This window comes from Elgaria multicarinata, chromosome 8 (assembly GCF_023053635.1).
Source record: "Elgaria multicarinata webbii isolate HBS135686 ecotype San Diego chromosome 8, rElgMul1.1.pri, whole genome shotgun sequence".
Classification (NCBI taxonomy): Eukaryota; Metazoa; Chordata; class Lepidosauria; order Squamata; family Anguidae; genus Elgaria; species Elgaria multicarinata.
In genome coordinates this window covers 57814345-57837475 of record NC_086178.1, presented here as the reverse complement: position 1 = coordinate 57837475, position 23131 = coordinate 57814345, and the positions used below count along the sequence as shown (strand labels likewise).

Here is a 23131-nt window from a genome sequence, read left to right as displayed (position 1 = left end):
AAAAAAACCTAGGTGTGATGAAGCTCTCAGGCTAGCCTTGGCTTTTCCCAAACCGATATCGCTCCATCCACTTTTAACAGAGGTGAGGAAAAGGGTGTTCTGCCAAGGAAACAGCTTGGGAGGGGAAAGCCCACCCATGACAAAAGACCCTGTTGCCCTAAGGGATCTTGATGGGGTGTGGGCTTCTGCCCCTTGGTAGGGCACTTTCTCCCCACTTCTATTAAAGTCAATGGAGTGATATTATGGGAGGATGCCTGGCTCTGAGGAAGGTCCCCTTCAGAGCCAGGCATTTCAGGTGGCACTCTGGCCAACGCCTGCCCTCTGGCTCACACTGAGAGGATCATTCACATGAGCCAGACTCCTGGTGGTGGTGAGTGATGTGGCAGTAAGGCATTAGAGCCAGGGGTGGAGGTAACAGCGATGCCTCAGGTGGTGGGAGAGGTTGTGCCAGGGCTGAATTATCAGTCATCTCATCTAGGTACAAAATGACAATTTCTGAAGTGAACCTGGGAAAGTAGGTGCAAGTAATAGGAATGCCAGGTTGCGATCAAGAGTAATACAGGGAGATGAACTTTGATATCACAAGTACATTACAGTGGGGAGAGTGTGGGAGGGGTAGCAAAGTTGTGACAAAGGCAGGGTTTTAAAATGGTTTATAACAGTAGTGACAACCATTGGGACACAGGGCCAGATCTATACCAAGCAGGATATGACACTTTGAAAACGGATTGAAAACTGTATATGGACTGTGTCCTGGGCCTCAACAGTTGTCACTACTGTTATAAAGCGTTTTAAAGCAGTAGTGTAGATCCTGCCATGGACACACACCATATACAGTTTTCAAACCGTTTTCAAAGTGTCATATCTTGCTTGGTGTAGAACTGGTCAAAGTAGGCATGTGGGTATTGATTAAAATGGGGCATTGTGACAAGTGTGAGGAGAGGCCCCACTCTGGGGCATTTCATTTCTTCCCATGAAGATAAAATGCCTCATGTTCAGGAGCTGTAGGAGCCTCCTCATTTAGGAGCTGTAGGGGATCTGAGCTCTTCATTTCCTTTGTGCTAAACTTGGCCCATCAGAAAGTGGATCATTAGCATAGCCCTCTTATCTAAAAGAAGGGGGCAGAAGAAGCCAAGCAACAGTGAAGCGTCACTGAGGCTGCAATCCTGTACTCCCTTCCCTGAGGATAAACCCAGTTGAACTCAATGGGATGTACTTCTGAGTGGACACGTATACGATTGTACTGTTAGTGGCACGGAAAGGCTCGTCTATCGGGGAGAACGTCCTGCCTGAGCATAAGTTCGGTAAATCTCCCAGTAAAACACCACTCAGCCTCGATCACCATGCTGACATTGATCTACGGAAAGCCATATTTGAGGGGTTGTGTTGGCACTGGCTGGGGGCAATGTAGTTGAACACATCTGGAGGGAGCCAAATTGGGAAATACCTCAGAGACACCTGGAAAAAAATCTCTTCAAAACAGATTTAGTCTTTGCTAAATCTGAGATCCGCTCACTCCCTTACTGCTCCGGAAAATAGTACTTCTGTTTAGCCTTCCAGGACAAGCAATGTAATATGTGCCTATCATGGGCTTATCCAAGCTTTTCCATTCAAAAACAACAAGCTGTTCTTTTGTTTTACCCATCCCTCTTTTTTTATTTGCAGGAGGCCACCCTGTGTGCAACATCTGAGGAGTCAGGACTGTTCCAGCCTGCCTGGAGTGGAGGAGCAGGAGGTAGGAACTTTTGTTCTCCTTGGCACGGGAGGGGGAAGGGATCAGAGCAGTTTATTTATGGGATGCCACATACGTTGGTGTGTATTATGTCACATTGGCTGCTTGGGTTCCAGAGTGTTTGAAGCAAGGACAAATCATCATAGGATCCTAGAGTTGAAAGGACCGTGGAGGTCAGCTAGTCCAACCCTCCTGGTCCTGGGATGTAGAAAGAGGCAACATTTCTGTTCTTGTGAAGAATCTTCTTCTGCTTCAGGCTGAATGCTTTAGTGCCATCCTTGATGGATGTGATTAAAACAAGAGGCCCAAGTGGAATAGGACAATTCCACGGAGAAGGCTAGCAGTGGCTACTAAGTCCTGAAGGCTATATTTTAGGATGGGAGGCTGCTATTGCACCCAGGTCCTGCTTGTGGGTTTGCTGAAGGGAAGCTGGTTGGCCACTGTGTGAACAGAATGCTGGACTATTTATTTTATTTTATTTATTACATTTTTATACCGCCCAATAGCCGAAGCTCTCTGGGCGGTTCACTAAATGGACCCTCAGTCTGATCCAGCATGTCTCATCTTATGTTCATGCCCACATCACATCCTTGGTTGTCTGGACACCTGGCTTTACTTTGGCCCCACACAAGACCAACCTAAATGTGACTTTAATTTTGTGAGTATAGTTGCCATGCACACACCCTGTGGCGGTTGCAGGGAGTGGGAAAGAAGGATGAGTTTAACACACACACACCCTTTCCTGCAAATCTCCTCAGTGCAAATTGTACATTTGTACATCTCCCTCCCCACTCTCTATGGTCCAGATCCTGGTGCTATTTGGGGTGGCTGCTATTTTCATTTTTACAAAAGTTAACTGCATTCATGGAAACAAAACCCTATGAGGAGAGACTGAAAGAACTGGCGTGTTTAGCCTGGAGAAGAGAAGACTGAGGGGAGGCATGATAGCACTCTTCAAATACCTGAAAGGTTGTCACACAGAGGAGGGCCAGGATCTCTTCTCGATCGTCCCAGAGTGCAGGACACGGAATAATGGGCTCAAGTTACAGGAAGTCAGATTCCAGCTGGACATCAGGATAAATGTCCTGACTGTTAGAGCAATATGACAATGGACCAATTCCCTAGGGAAGCAGTGGGCTCTCCCACACTAGAGGATGCAGCTGGACAGCCATTTCTCAGGGATGCTTTAGGGTGGATTCCTGCATTGAGCACGGGGTTGGACTCGATGGCCTTGTAGGCCCCTTCCAACTCTACTATTCTGTGATTCTAATTGCATATGGGTAATTAAGATCTCATTCAGCTTGGCCCTTTGTCAGTTTGGGCTCACACTGCAGGAGATTTTCAAGTTCCATACAGATGTGTGCTTTAAAGTTTCAGCCCCCTAGCTAGCTCCTCAAGAAAGTGCCTGAAAAGCTGGATTAGGTTTTGGAGGTGAGGTCCAAGGATGACAGAAGATCTAGAAGCCAAATTGTATGAGAAACGATGGAACAAACTGGATGTATTTGGCTCAGGGAAAAGGAAATGAAGGGAAGTGTTGACAGTTTCCAGACATTTAAATGGAAGTCAGAAATAAGAAGGGAGCCATTTTCACTCATGTACTGAACTGGTCTTTAACTGGATTTAGGTTACAAGTGAGGAGGAACTTTCTAATGACAGGCGTTGGTTCAGCAATAAAATACTTTACCAGTAGAATAACTTTGCTTGGAGATGTTCAAGACTGGCTAAAGAGCCAAGACACATGGTTTTATACACTGATTTCAACCCAACATGGTCTCCATATGCTTAATGGCGATGCCAGTGGAGGCTGGTGGCTCTGATGTCAGTGGGGCACTGAATTCTCTTTGGGTTTCAGTCAGAACCAGTAAGAACCCTAAAGAAGCTATCCAAGGTACAAAGCATGCAACAGCTCCTTTAGAAGTTCTGCCTGAAACCCAGAGCGGATTCACCACCCCACTGACATAACAGCCACCAGCCTCCACTAGTTGATGCTTAAAATATTTTAACTGAGTATTACAAGACCTGGGGCCCAGCATGCCTGGGGGTGGGATACCGGCAGAGAGATACATGTGCCCCATGGCAATAGGAGATTGTATCTGGTGCCCTCTAGGGTCTTTTGGACTACAGCTCCCAGTATTTCTGACCATTGGCCATGTTGGCTGAAACTGATGGGAGTTGAAGTCCAAAACATCTGGAGATCCCCAGGTTAGGAAATGTTGGTTTTGTCCCTTAAGGCTGTCAGTTGTTGGAACTTGTAAAATATTAGAATGGGGGACACTCACTCCCAAAGTGAATGGTACTTTAAAGCATTTTTAATGTTATTTGTGTTAAAATGCTAAAGTTTAAGTCAAGTTAAAAATCCAGTGTGAACAGACTCTGGTGGGTGGGGGGTGGGAGAACTCAGATAGAGGGAGGGTGGGAGAGAAGAATATTCCTGTGAGGATATTTAAGTCAATGGTGCCCTCTTGTGGCTGAAAGAGGAAGAGATGCCTGGTAATTAAAAAAAAAATCACAGGGTCCTTCTCTGGGGCGAAGGCAGTGGGAGAAGAACGTGTGTTCACAATTGGGATGCCGGAGAAATCTGCAAATGCAGATTCTGCAGTGGACCGGTTTTCCTGAGTCACATGGATGCTGTGGACTTGCAGACTGTTTTTTTACTTTGGCGGAGAGGGATTTACGCTAATGCACATTAGTGCTAATTCACATTCACTAATGCACATTTGCACAAGTTTGCTTTAGTGCTAATGTGAATTTGCTCAAGCAGAATGAAATTCTGGTTTTAAAAACTCCGATTCTGTCAATGAGTGGACAATGGAATTGAAGCCACTTCACAATCTACGAAACCGAGACAGAATGGATTTAACAAAGACCATATGTCCTGAGTTCAGAAGGATTCAATCAGGTCTTGAGAATGGGGACGATAGTCATGGGGGAAGATCACCATCTGGGGAGCGGCCAGCCTGCACCTGTACTCTGCTTACCGTCTGTCTCGGCTCCGGCTCCTCAGTGGGCGGATTGATTGCAAGTGACAGTGCAGCAGCAGGCCAGAGCCTTGCATCTTTCTGGGTCTGTGCTTACTGCCACCGGTGCCGTGGGCTCTTCTGTTGCAGTTGTACAAGATGAGATCGGGCAGCTGGGTGGAGGCGGCAGCGGTGGAGACATCCTGAGCTGCAGCTTCAGAGGCCCGGCGTGGGCAGAGATATGAGCTGTTTGTGTAGCCCCCTGACTTCACCTAGGCAAAGAGCTGGAGAGCAGCTCTAAAGGACAAGATAGAGAGGCTGAGTGCAGCTGTGGGATGGCTAAGAGCAACTTGGGGTTGAAAAACAAAGGATGGCACAGCTCTGAGTGGAAAAGGATGCACAGATCAGGTGACAAGCTGGGTGAGCCGGAGATGTTTACTTTGAACATGAGTTTTCTGGGAGAGGTGCTTTCACATGCCTTGAAACATCCCTCATCTCTTCATTCTCCTCCCCTCCCTTCCTCACACTTCTATGTGGCTATGACTATTTAATAATACATCCTGTAATGATAAGTCAACCAGATTGTCTAGGAATCTTGTGTGGTTGTGAATTCCCTTCATTATGGAACATAGCAGAATATTTTGAAAAGCGCTTCAATTTCATTTTATTTTTTTTATAAAAAACCACATTTCTAGCCTTCATTAGGAAAATCTAAGCCACTTGAGCAACTTCTCAGTTTAGAAGGCAACTCTGGGACTTCTTGCAGTTAGGGTGGCATCTTCCAATATCTTCCTTCCCCAGCCTCTAGCGCATTATCAGACTATGCAAAACCTTCTCATCCCCCAAAATCTTTAACCAGAATAAAACATGTAAATTGAAGCTGCTTCATACTGTTGCTCTTTTATATGGCAGGCTTGGTATCCAGAGTAGTTTGAAGCTCATCCATTCCCATAACAGCCCTACAAAGCAGACTGATATTATTCCCATGACCAATGTTCTATCCGCTCGCTCACACTAGCTCTAAATTTATGTAATTTAATCCAGTAATAGAATTTAGATTTGTCTCCTCTTCTTCCTTTTTATTTTTTATCATTTTTTTCACAGAGTTAATTGCATGGAAAGGTGGCTGCTGTCTCAGCTTTGCCAAAGAAAATTTTCAACAGCTTTTCAGCTATTGCAGGCATAATGGCCACGTCCACATGTGTCCTGAGTATACAGCAGTCCATGGAGAATGCTCCCATACCCCATTCCAAAAGTATATACACACAGACACACACACACACACACACACTCTGCTGAAATTAATGGGGAAGGTGTTCCTGGGGAAAGTCTTATGAATGCATTAGAGCTCACCTGGAACAGATAATTCATTTGGGTGTGGTTGTGTGGCGGGGTCCCTTCAGCTTTGGGAGAATGATTTTGACAAAAGTTGGCTGGTAAATCTAGAGCAGCCTTCTCCAACTGGGTGTCCTTCAGGTATGTTTGGGCGACAACTCTCATCTTTTCTAGCCAAAATGTGTTGGAGTTGCAATCGTCATCATCATCATCATCACTTTCTGGCTCCAGGAGCTGCTCTAACCCTCCCTGCATGCAAAAATCGTCCAATGAAAACTCTGGATGCCTCCCTCCCTCCCTGCATCTGTGAGGGCCCTTTCGGTTGTGGTCCCCTTCCTCCCCAAATCCCCTTTGGGACCACACAGGATGAGCTTTCCAGATGAAATGCTTCTGTTCTGCTTGGCTCTTGCAAACATATATTTTATACAAGTCAAAATTAAAATGTCATAAGTGCTTCTTTGCCTCTAAGAAATGCTCTGTAAAGAATTGTGCATGATGTAGAGCAGTGTGGCATTAACACTGTTGAGAATCAGGAGAATCAGGCCATGTAACATTATGATGGGATCGTTTGATTCGCACAGGTTGGACCAGCCCTTTCTTTGATACAGTGAAACAGCTGTCAGTTGGGTACATTGTGTGCAACCCATGCTTGCTGGCACCCTTATGCATGGCCTTTGCCCTAGCCTCCTCTCTTCCTTCTGTCTGTTCGGCTGTCTCCTTGGACTCAGCTGTCTCCTTCTTTAATTCCTCCTTATCTTCAACTCTTGATAATCTTGCTCCATCTACAACTCGGATAGTTCGCCCTTCTCAACCCCAACCGTGGCTCACCTCTTCCCTCCGCTACCTTCGCTCTTGTTCCCGGGCAGCTGAACGCCTTTGGCGTAAGACCAGGGACCGGGCAGACTTTGTCCATTACAAATTTGTACTTTCCTCTTTCTCTTCTGCCATCTCACTGGCCAAACAGCAGTACTACTCAACGCTGATCCAGTCAAATGCTAGGCATCCTCAGCGGCTCTTTGCGTCCTTCAATTCTCTTCTGAAGCCTAATCCGCCATCTCTCCCCGCCTCTCTGTCTGCTAACAACTTTGCCTCTTTTTTCAATGCTAAAATCCAAACTATCCGCTCTGATCTGGCCAGCTCTGCTCCTCTTCCAGTTCCTGTTCCTCATCTGTCAGCTCCTCCTGCAAATTTCTCTGCGTTTCCTTCGGTCTCTGCGGATGAACTGTCTACAATACTGCGCTCTTCGAAGCCTTCCACTTGTTCTCGTGATCCGATTCCTTCTCGCGTCTTTATTAATCTTATTCCTGCTATCCTCCCTTCCTTGCTACATATTATTAATCTTTCTCTGTCCTCTGGTTCATTTCCTTCTGCTTTTAAACACGCTACAGTCTCTCCCATTCTCAAGAAACCTACTCTTGATAGGCTATCTCTGTCTAACTACCGACCTGTCTCTTTGTTGCCGTTTGTTTCAAAGATCCTGGAGCGTGCGGTCTACTCTCGCTGTCTTGACTTTCTTTCTAGTAACTCTGCTTTGGATCCATTTCAATCTGGATTCCGTCCTCTGCATTCCACCGAAACAGCCCTTACTAAGATCACCAATGATCTCCTTACTGCCAAGTCTAAAGGCCATTATTCCGTTCTTATTCTCCTTGATCTAACTGCAGCCTTTGACACGGTTGATCATGATCTTCTCTTAGATTCCCTTCATGACCTTGGATTTTGTGGCTCTGTCTATAACTGGTTTGCCTCCTATCTAGCGGGTCGCTCTTTCAGCGTGTTGACTAATGGCAGCTCGTCTTCCTCCTTTCCCCTTTCAGTAGGGGTTCCGCAAGGCTCGGTGCTTGGCCCGTTGTTGTTTTCCTTATACATGTTGCCCTTGGGCAAGCTTATTCAATCTCATGGTCTCCAATATCATCTGTACGCCGATGATACACAACTATATCTGTCATCTCCGGAACTTTCTCCTGATGTTCACGATCGTATCTCGGCATGTCTTTCAGATATCTCAGCTTGGCTGCTTCATCGTCGCTTGAAGCTTAACATGGCAAAGACTGAATTGCTTGTTTTTCCTCCTAAACCTTCTCCTCATCTCTCATTCTCTCTTACTGTCAATGATGTTACGCTTACTCCGGTCAAGGAAGCTCGTAGCCTTGGCTTTATCTTCGACTCCTTGCTCTCCTTTATTCCTCATATTGAGGCAGTAGCTAAATCTTGTCGATTTTTCCTGTATAATATTGCCAGGATTCGATCATTTTTGTCTGTCTCTTCTGCCAAGACGCTTGTTCATGCACTGGTTATTTCACGGTTGGACTACTGCAACCTTCTTCTCTCTGGCCTTCCTTCTTCTCACATCAGCCCGTTGGTTTCTGTTCACCACTCTGCCGCAAAGATCATCTTCTTAGCACGCCGCTCCGACCATGTTACTCCGCTTCTGAAATCTCTTCATTGGCTTCCAATTCACTTCAGAATCCAATATAAACTTCTCCGGTTAACCTTCAAAGCTTTTCACGGTCTAGCTCCTTCCTATCTCTCCTCTCTCATCTCACACTATTACCCCGCTCGTGCTCTTCGCTCCTCTGATGCCATGTTTCTCGCCTGCCCAAGGGCCTCTACTTCCCTTGCTCGGCTTCGTCCATTTTCGTCTGCTGCCCCTTACGCCTGGAACGCTCTTCCAGAACATTTGAGAACTACAAGTTCAACCACAGCTTTTAAAGCTCAACTAAAAACTTTTCTTTTTCCTAAAGCTTTTAAAACTTGATGTTGTGCAGACTTCTACTGTTACTTTCTACTGTTAGTTTTTCCCTACCCTGTGCCTGCTTACCCTTCCCTGTACCTGTTGGCATTCTCTTCCCCTCCTTATTGTTTTACTATGATTTTATTAGATTGTAAGCCTATGCGGCAGAGTCTTGCTATTTACTGTTTTACTCTGTACAGCACCATGTACATTGATGGTGCTATATAAATAAATAATAATAATAATGGTGTACCCCAAAACTTCCCGAGAGGGGTCTGTTCGTCTCGTTCCCCCTAGAGAGGGCTATCTCACAGCCGGGGGAGGGGACACATGTAATTCTATGAATCTCCCAGGCTTCAGACTGAATGGACTGCAAAGCTAGGTGCTGGTTAGGGATGTTTGCCCCTTAGTGGCTGAAGATGTTATTGCACTCTTCAACAAGGATGCATTTCAATTAATAAAAATTAATGAATGCATTTCAGAAACAAAATCACCTTGAGGTGCACATGTCCCTTTATTATGCATCCCAGGTTTCACGGTCTTGCCGCTATGGTGCTGATAGAAGGACTGTTGGACAGACAAAATTATGCATGGTGTAGAGAATGTGGATAGGGAGTCATTTTTCTCACTCACTCAAAATACTAGAACCTATGAAACTGATTAGTGGGAGATTCAGGACAGATAAAGAAGTACTTCACATAGCGCATAGTTAAATTATGGAATTTGCTACAAGGTGTAGTGATGACCACTGATTTGGAGGACTTTAAAAGGTGGGTAGATAAATTTCTGAAGAAGGTTATCAAGGGCTACTAGCCCTGATGGTTATGTACTGCCAGGGCCGGTGCCAGACTATTTTGCGCCCTAGGCAAGGTGAGCTACTTTTACCCATGCCCCCCCCCCCGCAAAATGCCAACTTTGATTTTTAAGAACATATGTTTCCTGGAAAAAATAAGAAGCACAAAACTTGAAACTGCTAAATTTATTTTAAAGTGCAAGAAATACGTCATGCCAATTATAGCAAACAAATTGGAAAGGAACGTCTATGGGTCTAAAATGGGAATATCACCTCCAACTCATACCCCCAACTCACATGCGTGCGCACACACACACTCCGCATCACTCACTCCAAACAAACACACGCATGTACACATGCATTCACTCAAAGACCCCGTGCACCCCATTCACCCATACATTCTCTCTCTCTCTCTCTTCCGGGTGTGTTCTGGAAGTCCAAATGTGGAGCCGCCCCACCCCAGCATCCCTGGCTTCGCTTCGGCGGGTGCGGGGTGCCATCTCACCCACCCAGGCCCAGCTGAATCCTCGGGCCGGTCCGGCTCACAGCCAACGCGCGTGAGTGCTGTGCAGTGCCCGGCGCCCCTCTTAGCTTGGCGCTCTAGACGGCTGCCTGAGTGGTAGCACTGGCCCTGTGTGCTGCCTCCAGTATCAGAGGCAGTAAGCCTATGGACACCAGTTTCTGGGGAACATGGGTGGGAGCATGTTATTGTGCTTATGTTCTGCTTGTGGGTTCCTGGTCAACAGCTGGTTGGTCACCATGTAAACAGAATGCTGGACGAGAAGGACCCATGAACTGATTCAATGTTGCTCCTCTTATGTTCTTTAGTTATGGACAATCAGGCATCCCTTTTTATTATTATAGAAAACCTAGTGGAAAAACTGCTCACCTTTGAGCCGGGATGCAAATGTAACTGGCTTGTGGGACCCAACAGAGGCCTTGTGTGTTGGTGGAAAATGTGGAAGTAGGGGCAGAATAGTGCTGGAGGGGAGGCATGCCATGGAGGGGACGTAGGGTGTGAAGGGTGCCTCTGGGATGCAGAGGAATGGGTGTGCGGGCAAAGGGGCAGATGCCTCGATATCAGATGGCATCCCTCTTTGAAGGGATCCTGCCTGCTACATCTGTGTGTGGGCAGACTTCAGGCTTTCAGGATCAGCTTTTGTTTTTTTACTAGAATCCGGAGGTCCAATCAGAGCTTGGTACAAAAGACAAACACATACGCAGATTTCTGTGTCGTCAGCAGTTTAGTTTAGGGTGGGGCGGATCAATGTTGTTTTTGCTGCTGTTAAATCCTTGCACGTGGGAAGTCCTTGCTGATCTATCACAAATTTCCCAGCGGTCTCTCCCAGTAGATCCAAATCTACTTTCTGCCCATTGCTGCTGTACAGCATCGAGCACACTGTTGGTGCAAAAGTTAAATAGTAGTAGTAAATGTGCGTGCCAGCATTTATTATATGGTGTATTCATGATGCGAGGATGCAAAAAATAGTAAGGTGCACACAGTATGTATCACCTGGCGGCTCCGAGAGGCGCCCACCATGAGTGGCGAGGCACGGAGGCGCTGAGAGCGCGCCCGCGGAGCGCTGCGTCCTGAGTTGGGGGCGCCTGCCCGTCTTGCGTCTATCTCCAGCCAGGCTGCTGCTGCTGCTGCTGATGGTGGTGGTGGTAGTGGGGGTTGGGAAAGAAGAGGAAAGCGGGGCTGGGCGAGCAAAGGAGGAAGAGGAGGGTGGGAGGATCCGAGGCTCCAGAGTCCCGGGTAGTGGAGGGGAGGAGCCTGTTCAAACTTGTCCAGACGCGGCGGCGGCGGCGGCGTTGTGAGCCGGCCGGGAGAAGAACCGCGTCCTGAGCGGCCAAACGGTGGATCGGCACCATGGAGGCGGCCAGGCCAGGTGCGAGATTGGTGGGCAGGGGAAGGTCAGGTCGCGATCCGCTCTCCGATGGGGGCCGCGGGCGAGGAAAGTGCCTTAGGCCCCGGGAGAGCCGAAAGGGGGACTGCCCCCGCCCCCCACCCTTTCTAAGAGTTCGGCCGATTTGTGCGCTAAGACGAGCCCTGGGCGCAGAGTTGGCGCCCCGGAGGCTTGGTGGGGGCTTTCCGTGTGTCGCGACAGCAGCGATGCTCCTTGTGGGCTGCTTTTCCCCAGCTCCGAGTCGCGCTTCGCCATCCTTCCTCCCCTTGTCCCCTCTTCCCGGGGCGGCGAGTGGGGGGGCGGCGGAGGACCCAGTTGGCTGCACCGTCCCGCTGCGCTCCTTGCGGCGCGCAGAGTCGAAAAGAGCCTAGCCGGAGGCCGGCAATGTTTCTGGCGTGATTCCCTCTTTCCCGCTCCGCCCCGGGCCCTAGCGGGTTTGCGGCCATTGCTCGGGTCCGAAGCCCCTTTCGCCCTCACAGTCGAAAAAGAGCGGCGCTTCCTCTCGCCCGGTGGGCGGTTTCTAAGCGCTTGGCCTGGGCCCTTCTTGCCCGTTACTTTCTCTCTCGGAGGGCGGAGGTGGTTTCTTCCTGCTGGGCTTGTGGCGCGCGAAGACGTGCCCCCTTTCCCACCCCACCGCCGGCCCTCTGCTGGTCCTGAGGCAGCCGCGTGCCAGCCAGTGAGCCTCCCCGTCTGGCCTTGTGGGCTTCCCCGCTTCCTCCTTTTCACTCATGGGGAAAGTTTGGCCGTGGTCTCCCTCCTCCTCCTCCTCCTCCTCCTCGGGGCTCGCTAGGGCTGTGTGCTGGGGGAGGGGCTGGATTGGGGAAGGCCCCCTTGGCTGCGTTCCAGCCAGAGCCCTCCCCTGGCACCACAAGGCTGCGGCCAGCCCCCATCAGGTGAACTGAGATGGATGGGTTGGCTGCCTGTTGAGTCAGTCACTGTTGGCTCCAGAGGAGAAGCCTTTGAGCTTTTGCGGCCTGCCCTGCTGCCCCCGAGGCAGAAGGGGCGCTACATTTTCAAGATGCTTCTCTAAGAATGGCATCAAAAAGCACCAGTCTAGTGGACCAGCCCAGATAGCTGATTCAGCTCCCCAGCCTCAACCTGATATTATAGAGCAGCTGCCCCTATCTAGTGCTCTCCAGATGTGTTGGGCCAACACATCTGGAGAGCAATAGATAGAGGAAGCCTATTACAGAGTGTGTTAGCCTCTCAGTTCTGAAGAGGGTCTTGGGCAGTCGGTTGCACATGATATGAGAAAACGAGGCAATTGTAGGGCGAATGAGGGGCGTATACCGTTTTCAGCAGAGGGGGAGATATGTGGGTGTGGGGAGGCCAATGAGAAAGTTATGCGATACTTGGAGGGTGGGGAACAACGACAACGAACTGAACTGGTTGGCCTTCAGAAGTGTGTGTGTGTGTGTGATAGAGGCAGTGGCTAAAAGGGCTCATTTAATGTGCTTGCATGCTCACAGTTGCGTACCATTGTGGAACATGTGTGTGGCACTGAGCAGGCCAAACGTTGCCCTTGCAGCTATTTTACATTCCATAGGAATATGGGAGGCTGCCTTACAGTGAGTCAGAACATTTGGTCCATCTAGCTCAGTATTGTTGAATACTGACTGGCAGTGGCTCTCCAGGGTTTTATACTAGATTCCTCCCTGAGAAGCTGGGGATTGAACCTGGGACGTTCTGCATGCAAAGCGTGTGCCCTACCGCTGAGCCAGGATGCTATCACTGACCCTGGCTGAGTGGGGATTTGAATCTCCCTCTCCCCATCCAAGACTCTAAGCTACCAGGCCTCTGATTCTATGCATGCTTATCCTGTCCTGTGCATGGTTCCCTGCTGAAGTTATATTTAAATAATAACAACAACAACAACAACACATCCTTAATTATCAAATCAGAGACCAATGTACAAAATTCATTAAAGCAATCAAAATAAAATGTAAAGATGAAAACAAATGAACAAGAAATCTACTAAGCTGGGTATATGTGAGGGTGCTCTCTGTGTTAATTACCTTTCTTGGAGAAATGAGGTGGCCGGGGTCAGGAGGTTTGAGACTGGGAACGGGCATCTCAACTCATTGGTTTTGGACTCTTGCCTCCAGCCTCCTTTGTGTTCTTTGAGATCTTGCTTGAGCCTCGGAGTCGTTTGGCAGAGGCTGTGCCATAAAGGGAACTTGCTAGCCTTTGGAATGTGTTTGTGAATCACCTCTCCATTCTTTATAAAGAAGACGCTGCAGCCCCTGAAATCCCCAGGACTTTTAAGGCTCCCGGTGGCTGGCCATTTGGTCCTGCAGATATTGGAGGAGACAGGGAAGGTGGTGCCATTTGTAACTTTCTCCCAGGCCAGATGCTGGCCAACTGAGGACGGATAGGGGCGAAAGTATCGAAGAGCTAGAAAGCCTCTCCAGTGCGCGAACTGCCTGGGCTGGGATTTAGGGAATCATTCGTGATTGGTGCATCCGTGCATGCAAAGAGCAAAGCAGGCTTTTTCTTGGGTACACTTTGCCAGCAGTGCTGAGAGGAGTAGAGGGATTGTGTAAGGGTGAGAGTCTGCCTGCTCTGATCACGTTCTTTGTTCCCCAGCAGCTTTTGGCTGACCAGGCTTGATGGCTTCAGCAGATGCCTCCCCCTTCTCTGTGCTTTGAACTGAAACTGATGGGGGAAGGGTGGGTACAGTCCTGACCCCCCTCTCCCCCTTCCCTTCCCTTCCCTTCCCTGCAGTGTCTTGTTCACCCAGCAGCATTGTTGTGCTGGCACAAAGCTTAAGATTGATGCTAAGAAATGGAGGCAAAAGGCACTTTCTGAAGCCACTGCTCAACCTTCACTCACCATGTACAAGTGGCATGTTTGTTTCCAAAGCCTTCTGGGAAAACAAGCCTCTGGGTACTGAGACTGATAAGGGAGAAACAGGAGGGATTTGGGGGAACTTGGTGATAAGGCGGCTTTGGGTCTGATATTTTTAATTGGAAGCATGTGTGGCTCTGATGTTGCAAGGGTGGCAGTGATCTTCCTTTCTTTGGTCTCTCCGTGGAGGACAAGCATGGATTTCTAACATGGCTACTGTCTGTGACTCTCTGATCCATGTAGAGGCCTTCCCATCTGCCCTCTGCATGTTGCATGGACCTCTGCTGCTTTCTCTCACAGACACCAGTGCAGATGCCAAAGGATCTTAAACCTCTAAATATGGCCTTGGTTGAAAATTTAAGTGTTGACTTAGCATTGTTGCTCATATGTGCAGATCTCTGTGTGTGGTGAAGTGGCTAAGGAGCTGTGGATCAGAAGGTCCTCAGTTCAATAGCTGCCGTTGCAACAAATTCACCAGGAGGACTTAGGCAGGCAAGACACTGCTCTCTCAAGCCTCAGTTCCCCATCTGTAATATGGGTATAATCAGCCTGAACTTATCTTGTGGAATGTTATTACTGAAATAACAGTCATGAAGCACTTTAAGCACTCTAAAGATCAATACGAATGCTAAACATTTTTGTTAACATGTTGCAGCTAGCTGGGATTAGGGTTTTCCGCAGATGGTTCATCTGCCAATCTATCTTTTGACTGCTTGCTGTTTAAACCTGCACAGTGGTGAGCAGGCCTGGCCCAAGGTTTTGCTGCCCTAAGCAAATTAAAATCTACCCCCATGTCTTAGCATAACAAGCATTTTAAAAGCTCAACAGTTGAAAAGGATACTATTTTAATTTTTAATGTCACTTCTTTCCCCTTGGCAAATATGTCTCTGTTCTGTGGGGGATCAGATCGTATCCCCTGGAGTGTGGATAATGTTGCCCCAACTGCGAGCTGCTAAGCTGGCTTTGTGCTTCTTTTCTGAAAAGTATTGGCAACACATTTCTATCTCTCCAAGATATTTCCATAGATGAGGCAGGTGCCCCTGGAATTTTGGCACCCTGGGGAGTTACCTAGTTTGCCACTATGGTTGGGCCAGCCCAAATGGTGAGAGGCTGGCCTAACATACAGGGGTGTGGCCAGTTGCTTGCCTTCTGGATCTGGTGTAAACATGCTGGAGTTCCAGAGGACTGGGGGGTTGGGACTCATTACAAATGTGTGCATCTGCCCCATTCAAGATTTGCTTATGTTACATAGCTGTGATGGAGCAGGTAGGGTAGTGACCTTTCGAGACGCTAAGAAAACCACATCTCCTATTTGCACCTTTAAGTTTCCCGTTCACATCTTGTATGGCTGTGGTTGTGTTAATTATACAAACTTCCTCAGGGTGGTGGAGGAAGTGGTGCTGGGACATCGCCCAGCAGCTGTTGGCTCCCCACTGCTGGCACAAGTCACCATGGGGGTTAATTCTCTTTATACACACACACACACACACACACACACACACACAGGGCTCACTGGACTCACACTCCCCATGGCTGATCTGGAATGTGTGAAGAGGGTCCCTGCTGGGCTGACCCAGCCATGCCCCTTCTGATTCCTGTCCCTGATTGGCATGCACTAGACTGCTCTTCTGGGTGGCCTGTCACTCCATATCCATCCAGCACTCATGGGCTCACAGTGACTATAACTCATTAGCTCAGCATGTGTGCAGCTATCACGTGGCCTGTCCTGATGTAGGGGACAGCAGAGCTGCTTTTAAAAGCGATGGGATGTGCTCCTGCAGATTGGTTCAGTCTGAGGGATTTAATGTTCATGCTTTGGTAGGTTCTTCCTGACATTTTGGCCCCACAATGTCTTGTCCTCTGCATAGCATCTGTCACCACCATCATCTTCTTCGTACAGCTTCCTATTGTGACAATGTCTCTGTGTTGGGACATTTCTTTATAGCGTTTTTGGAGTAAGGGAAGCACAGTATAGCAAAGTACTTGAGAGAGCAAATAAACTAAAATAAGCAAACTGGGCCATGATCTATAGGAGATAGCAACAAATTGTCAGGGACCCTGTGAAGTTTGACCAGGAGACAAAAATTACCTCCCAGATCTAAATATTGCAGTTGGATTAGACACAGAGCATAAGCAAAATCTGTCCGTTGTCCATCTTCCCAAAAAGAAATGTAGATGTGGTGTTGGGGTCAGGCTCACAAATTCTTGACATCCAGCATCTCCTTGGGATGCCTCCAGATGACCAGAGCAAAGTTAGCGCTGGTGGTATTAGAGTTATTGCCTGACCCTACTAGATTATGTAAATGACCTTTAAAAGTACTTCAGTTGACTGTGGCATCCAAGTTCACAATTCTTGAAGTTGTTGAATGCACAAAGTATATTGTATAAGGAGAAACATAAATGCAAGTAATAAATAAATAAAAATAATCTAGGAGACTTGTTTGAAAGTTGCCAGCGTATCCCAATGCAATGCTGGTTTTGGAGTCATAATCTCTACAAGAATGTACTTGTACTGGCTTCCTCAAATCTAGAATACCTTTTGACTTAATAGAAATAGTGAATTAGGGCACAATCCTATGCATGTTTAGATGGAAAAAGGCGCACAACTCCCAACATGCCCCAGTGAGCCATGCTGGCTAGGGCATGCTGGGAGTTGTAGACCTTTTTTCTGTCTAAACATGCATAGGATTGTACCTTTAACCTTTTTTAAAAAATCAGGTTAAAAGTGGAAGTCATCAGAAATAAGAGTGTTTAGTAAGTTTTAATTAGGAATTTTAATGTGTTTTCCTATCATTACTTGCTCCAAATTTCTGCTGAGGAATTGAAGTGGAGAGATAGCGAGAGTATCTAGCAATCTGACTCGTCCATGATTTGAATACTTGTTTTTCCTGTTCACTGGATGACGTTATTTACTATCCACACAGCTTACCCCCACAGATGTTATAAACTCTTATAGGTATCGATGGAAAGATGTTTAAATTTCTAGATGCTACATTACATCTTTAGGCAACAAAGAGTTTTGTATTTATCCAGACCCAATGTTTATATATTTATTTGAATCTTGGCTTTTCCGAGAGGTGCTGCATATTGAATACTAAAGAATCACAATATAGAAATATAAAATGTGAAAAAATTAAAATAAAACCTCTGTTGTCTGACCCTTGTGATCAGGGCTAGTCAGATATCCCAAGCAGTAGGATCACACTCTTAGGTACTAATACCAGATTTCTAAGCACTGGGATTTCTAAGCACTCTTCAGACTTTTTTCAGCTTTGCTTAAGGCAGATCTGTTTAGTTTGTCTTTCTGAATGTAAAGGGGATAGTAGTAGTATGTCATTTTCTTAGAAGGAGTTTATGTAAGATAGAAGCCACCTAACTCCTGGAGTTATGAAATTTCATTAGGGCCATTAACTTTAATGGTTAAATCATGTTTCTAGCCCTCATGACAGAATACAATCCAGGATATTTCTTTAGCACCCTGAAACTAGAAACTTGCAAGTTTTGCTTTCTCAGTTTTAGGATTTTGTGTTATTTTGAGAATTGCTCATTGAAATACCGTACTTGTGGCACCTCCTCTCGCAAAAGAAATAAAAAACGTTTCTTCTCCAAACCTGTTTTCTTTGAACTGACCTTCTTGCTGTGCTCTCTGCTCTTGTATGGGTTTCCCAGGTGCTAGGCCCAAGTGGCACAGTCTGCAACTTTCTTAGGCTGTTGTCTCAGAGTGGCCCAGCTGTGAGGTCAAATTCAGGACCTCCCTGGAGTTTCAGGCTCATTGGTTCAGGCCAACATTTGCATGAAAACGGGAGCTTTTGTTTCTCCCTACAGCTTCTGTTGCTGCTACTGCTGGTGGATTATTTCTCCCATAATCCCTTAGCCTGGCAGTTGCTGGGAGATCTTGATTATGCTACAGACAAGAGGATCCTGACATCAAACAGGGCCTAAAGCAGCAGGAGCCTGCTTGGAAACAAAGATCCGGTTTCCAGGCAGATGCCTATCCTGGATGAAGAGGAGCAGCAAGTGTAGGGGTGGAAGAGGGCATGTTTCCCTGCATGGATGGATGGATGAGTGTTGGAAAATGTGTTCCCTTCTCTGGATTTGTCTTCCTGTCCCTGAAGTTTAACTGTGAATGCTTCTTACGCTATACATGCTAGTTACGTAGGCCTGCCTTTGAAGACAGTTTGGAAACTTCCCTTGGTACAGAATGTGGCTGCAGGAATTCTTGTAGGTGCCGTATGGTCGGAAGACATGACTCCATATGGTTGGAACACATGTCATCTATTCAGTACTGGTTATGGTGCCTGCCTGTGTGTTTCCAGACCCAATTTAAAATGCTGGTTTTAGTCTTTAGTCTTTAGCCTCAAATGCTTTGGGACCAGATTATCTGAAGGACTGTCTGCAGCAGTGCAAGCCTGCCAGAGCATTAAGATCAGCCTCAGAGTCCCTGCTGTCTGGCCCAGTCGAAAAGTGACAGGTCAAGGGGTACTAATGGCAGGGCCTTTTCCACAGTGGCTCTGCATTTGTGGAATGACCTCCCCAGAAAGTACATACGAATTCATCACTGATGATTTTATAAGAATGCTTAAGTCATTTCCATCTGCTTTTTATAAATTAGTTTTGATTAAGTTTTACTTCCCTTTTTAAGGGGTATAATATAGATGTTACAAATGGATGACTGTATATATTGTTTTATTTGCTTATATAATTGTTTTGTACGCTACCCTGTGATGGTAATAGCTCAGAAAGATGGTTTATAAGTCTTTTATTAAATAAAGTCAATGCAGTTTCCTATGCCACATGAGCAAAATAGTTGTTGTTAGGTTGGGGACAGATGAAACTCAAAATTAAGGAACATTGTACCTATGAGCACATTCCGCACCCAAGAGTGAGTTTTCAGCACCAGAACAGACCTCCCAGTCCTTCATGCAAAACTATTCCTGCTTTCCCCAAGCTATTTAATTTCAGCTGCTTAATGAGGTGTTGGTGGTTGGGTCATTTTAGTTGTTGCTGTTGTTAAAACAGTTTGGAGTTAGACACCCTTGCTGATCTACCACCTGCCCACTGCTGGTGTAGCTGCTCCTTGAGTGTATGTGTTGTGTTGGCAAGCCTTAGGCTGCCCAGAGAACTTGTTATAGGGAGGCCCTTTCAGTAATACAAACAAATAAACAATAAAATTAACAGGTTAAGATGGGGCTAGTGTCCCTGGCATAGCTTTAGGCTCTGTTCAATCTCTGTGCAGTTTGAGATTCAGGCCTTAGCTAGACCTAAGGTTTATCCCTGGATTGTCCCGGGGTCATCCCTGCCTGCTCCTGGGATATCCTGTGTGTCATTTACATGAACAGGGTTGTCCCCGGGATGATCCCGGGATAAACCTTAGGTCTAGCTAAGGCCATAGTAGCTTCTAATGAAACCTAAAGCTGGACATTTGACTAGTGAATTATTGGCCATATTCTTAAAGTGTTAACACTATAAGAACAATAATGAAGCTAAATCATCATCAAATTGTGGTTCATTGTTACAACAGAACAGGGCCACAATGTGTAACAGGTTGTGTAATAACTTGGCTGTTATGTTACGTTATTTTTTTTTTAAAAAAATGTTTTTCATCTGTGAACACCCAGCTGTGCTGGGATCATTATGATATACTACATCACACATCCTTCCTTGGAAGGTTGGGCAGTGATGACACAGCAACAGACGGCAATATGTGATAAATAACCATAGTCTGGATTCATGCCTGTGATCCCTCTAGCCTATTATCTGGTGATTTGGAGACAGAGGCTGTAAAGGTGAGGAACCAAACCCCAGAACTTAGCAGTGTGGTATCCTCCATTGCTGTGTAGGTTGTGCTGTATTGTTGTTGAGCAGCATGTTTTGAAAGAATCCTGAATCAGAGGGCTGAAAGTGGTGAACACAATAAAGTAGACATAAAACCATATGGGGAGTGCAGCTAGAAAACTCAATTTTTGAAATACTTTGGAAGTAACCAGCAAGTTGAAATTCTCAGTTTACATTGATCAGACAGGGAAATGTGTTTTCACAAACCTATGCCAAAGAGTGAATCCATACAGCATGTTGCATAAACTCAGCATTTTTTTTTTAGTCTGCACTAAAGATTGAAGGAGTTCTGTCTGTAAGACACCTCTGTTTAAAATTTGTGGAAGAAGCAGTTCAGGATCCTTGGGTGAATCAGAAAAAGATCAACAAAGAACAGATTGTTGCCTGCTTTTTATAAATGAAGGGAACTTTTCTGCTGATGTTAACTGTGGGTTCCCATTATGCATCACATTTCTCCAAGCCAAACTAAATGCCTATTTGCCTATAAAGTGGTGGGAGGCGGTCTGCTTTTTATATTAAAAAAGTGCCAGGGGGAAGGACATGAAATCTAGCTCTTTGATGCGTTACATAGCCACCCTTAGGTAGTTTATACTGTTTTCCTCCAGCCTGGCTCCAATAAACCAGCTGGGAAGGGAACTGCTTAAAGCAGCTTGGTGTGGCCAGGTAAGGGGATGGCTTTTGCTGTCCTATCCTGGGAACTCCCTAGTCCCACTTTATAGGACCTACAGAGTGGGACTGGGGAGTCTGTTTTTATATTCAAGTGCCTTGTGTCAGTGGTTCTCAATTGTGGGGCTGAGGGGTTGGGTTTTAGGGAGGAGGAAGATGTGGAGGCCTTGTGGGCCGCAAACGGCCCATGAGCTGCAGGTTACCCACCACTGTTACAGGAAAATTAGGCAAGCATGTTTTTATTAAACATGAGCAGGTCTAGTTTAATCTGGTGCTGTGTTTGCCATTTAAATGATGGAAACAATTCCTTAAACAAATTCCTTGTTGCCAGTAGTATAGGAAATTGCCTTATTGTCAAACTGTTGGTCCATCAAGCACAAATTGTTTGCTGTGACTGCTCCGGCTATTAGGTGGTATAGAAATGTAATAAATAAATAAATAAATCTCCAATCTTTCAAGCACATGTCCTGCAACCAGAGATCCTGTCTCTGGAGATGCCATGGGTTAAATCTGGGACATTCTGCATGCAAAATGTGTCAACTGCAACTGAGCTATAGTCCCTCCCTGGCATTTTCCAGCTAGTTGGAATGACTGGGAAAAACCACATGTTCAAAATGATTTGTTCTCTCCACTCCTGTGAGGAGCTTTAAAAAATCATGTTAGGTGGATTCTTTTATTCTGCTCTTGTGAGCTATTAAGAAAACACTTTTATGTTTTCTGTCTTCTCTCGGCCATGAAGGCTAAGCTTTCTGAAATGGAAAACTTAAGAACTCAAAATGGCAGTCTGTGTTTTTCAGGTTGCACAAAGTGGTTCAACTCCCATGTCTAGGAGTTTGGCCTTAGCTATCAAACAGAAGACATTGATACTTTGATCTGGATAATTTTGGTTATCTGGGCCAATCTACAGTCCTCCTTAGAATTGTGTTAAACACTGAATGCCCTATTTTTGTTATTCCCTGTGGTGGTGGTGTGGATTCCACAGGCCTATAGCCTGCTGAGTGAAAATCTGTATTCTTTGGCCAGTGTTGAAGTTTATGCCACTTATATTCCTGGAACATCCTCTAGTTTTGGGGGCTGTTCTGTGGCCAGTGTGGTGTAATGACTAAAGTATTGGACTGAGAGTCGGGAGATCTGGGTTCTAGCCCCTACTTGGCCATGGAAACCCATTGGGTGACTTTGGGCCAGTCACAGACTCTCAGCCCAACCTACCTCACAGGGTTGTTGTTGTGAGGATAAAATGGAGAGGAGGAGGATTATGTATGACGCCTTGGGTTCCTTGGAGGAAAAAAGGTGGGATAAAAATACAATAATAAATAAAATTAAAATAAATGGCTCTTGTGTGACTGCTGCAGGTTCTGAGTTACTTTACAATTCAAAATAACTTCCTCTCTTTAGTAGCTAACACTGAATACGGCTAACCCTGCTATCCAGACACCTTTTAGTTAAAACCTGGCAGCTTTTAAGAAATAGTCTTTGCCAACTACAGGCAACAGCCTGAAGCAGGAAGGGAAGAATCCCTACTCCATGAATGGGAACCCTAAGCTAACTGGAAAGGACATTGATGTGATCTTGGTGCTCTCTGCAATGAGTGAAAATGGTGTTTCTGTGGCCGTTCGTCTAGGACCTTCACTCCCCATCTGCTCTGAATAATTTCCTGTGGGCACTTGGGAATTCTGACTCCAAAACTATAGATCCTGCAGCTCAATTATTGGCTGCCTTATTATGTATGCCATCTGGATTATGGTTGAGGTGCTTCCTCCAGTGGGATTTACCCACAATCAGGCTAAAAAAGCTTGTGGCTTTCCACTCTTTTAAAGCGTGCTTTCAGTAAACAGGAGATTGTGCTCCTCAGTAGGGATTGTGCGTAAAGTACTAAAGCACAGGATGCTGTACATTTAGCCCAGTGTTGCCTTCACTGATTGGCAGCAGCTATCTAAGGTCTTGTCTGGAGATGCTAGGGACTGAACCTGGGACTTCCTGCAGGCAGAGCGGGTGCTCTGCCACTAAGTCAAGGTCCTTCTCCAAGGTACGTACACAATTCACACATTTGTAATAATCTGGAATGGCAACCACCCAGTTCTCCCCATCCCGAATGCAGTGTAGATGTTCTATGTGCCACGCACATGCATTAGCAGGGTGGAAATAACAATATACTCTTCTAGCACTTCTGTAAACATGACAGGGCTGCTAATTTGAATTAACTACCCCTGAGTTTATGTCCTCAACCTTTAAATTACAGAAACTAAGTATGGTAGTGGTTAGATTTCATGTGTCCAAGTTTGAGTGAGCTGAGCTGTGACTTTAACAGACTTGTCTACCATGCCA

The 23131-nt window shown here is 46.3% G+C and overlaps 1 protein-coding gene across 4 annotated transcripts in view; it reads left to right on the top strand.

Moving 5' to 3' along the window:
• Positions 1 to 23131, top strand: part of LZTS2 (leucine zipper tumor suppressor 2) — a 67009-nt gene that overhangs the window by 29608 nt on the left and 14270 nt on the right. For 3 of the 4 annotated variants that reach the window (XM_063132563.1, XM_063132561.1, XM_063132562.1), the window contains exon 2: positions 1666 to 1735. Coding sequence is in view for 1 of the 4 variants with exons in the window: in XM_063132561.1 (XP_062988631.1) it covers positions 1666 to 1735 (70 nt within the window). In the remaining 3 variants the exon portion in view is untranslated. Of the gene's footprint in view, positions 1 to 1665; positions 1736 to 11365; positions 11441 to 23131 lie in introns of those variants that run through there. The other variant, XM_063132565.1, reaches the window with a different exon arrangement.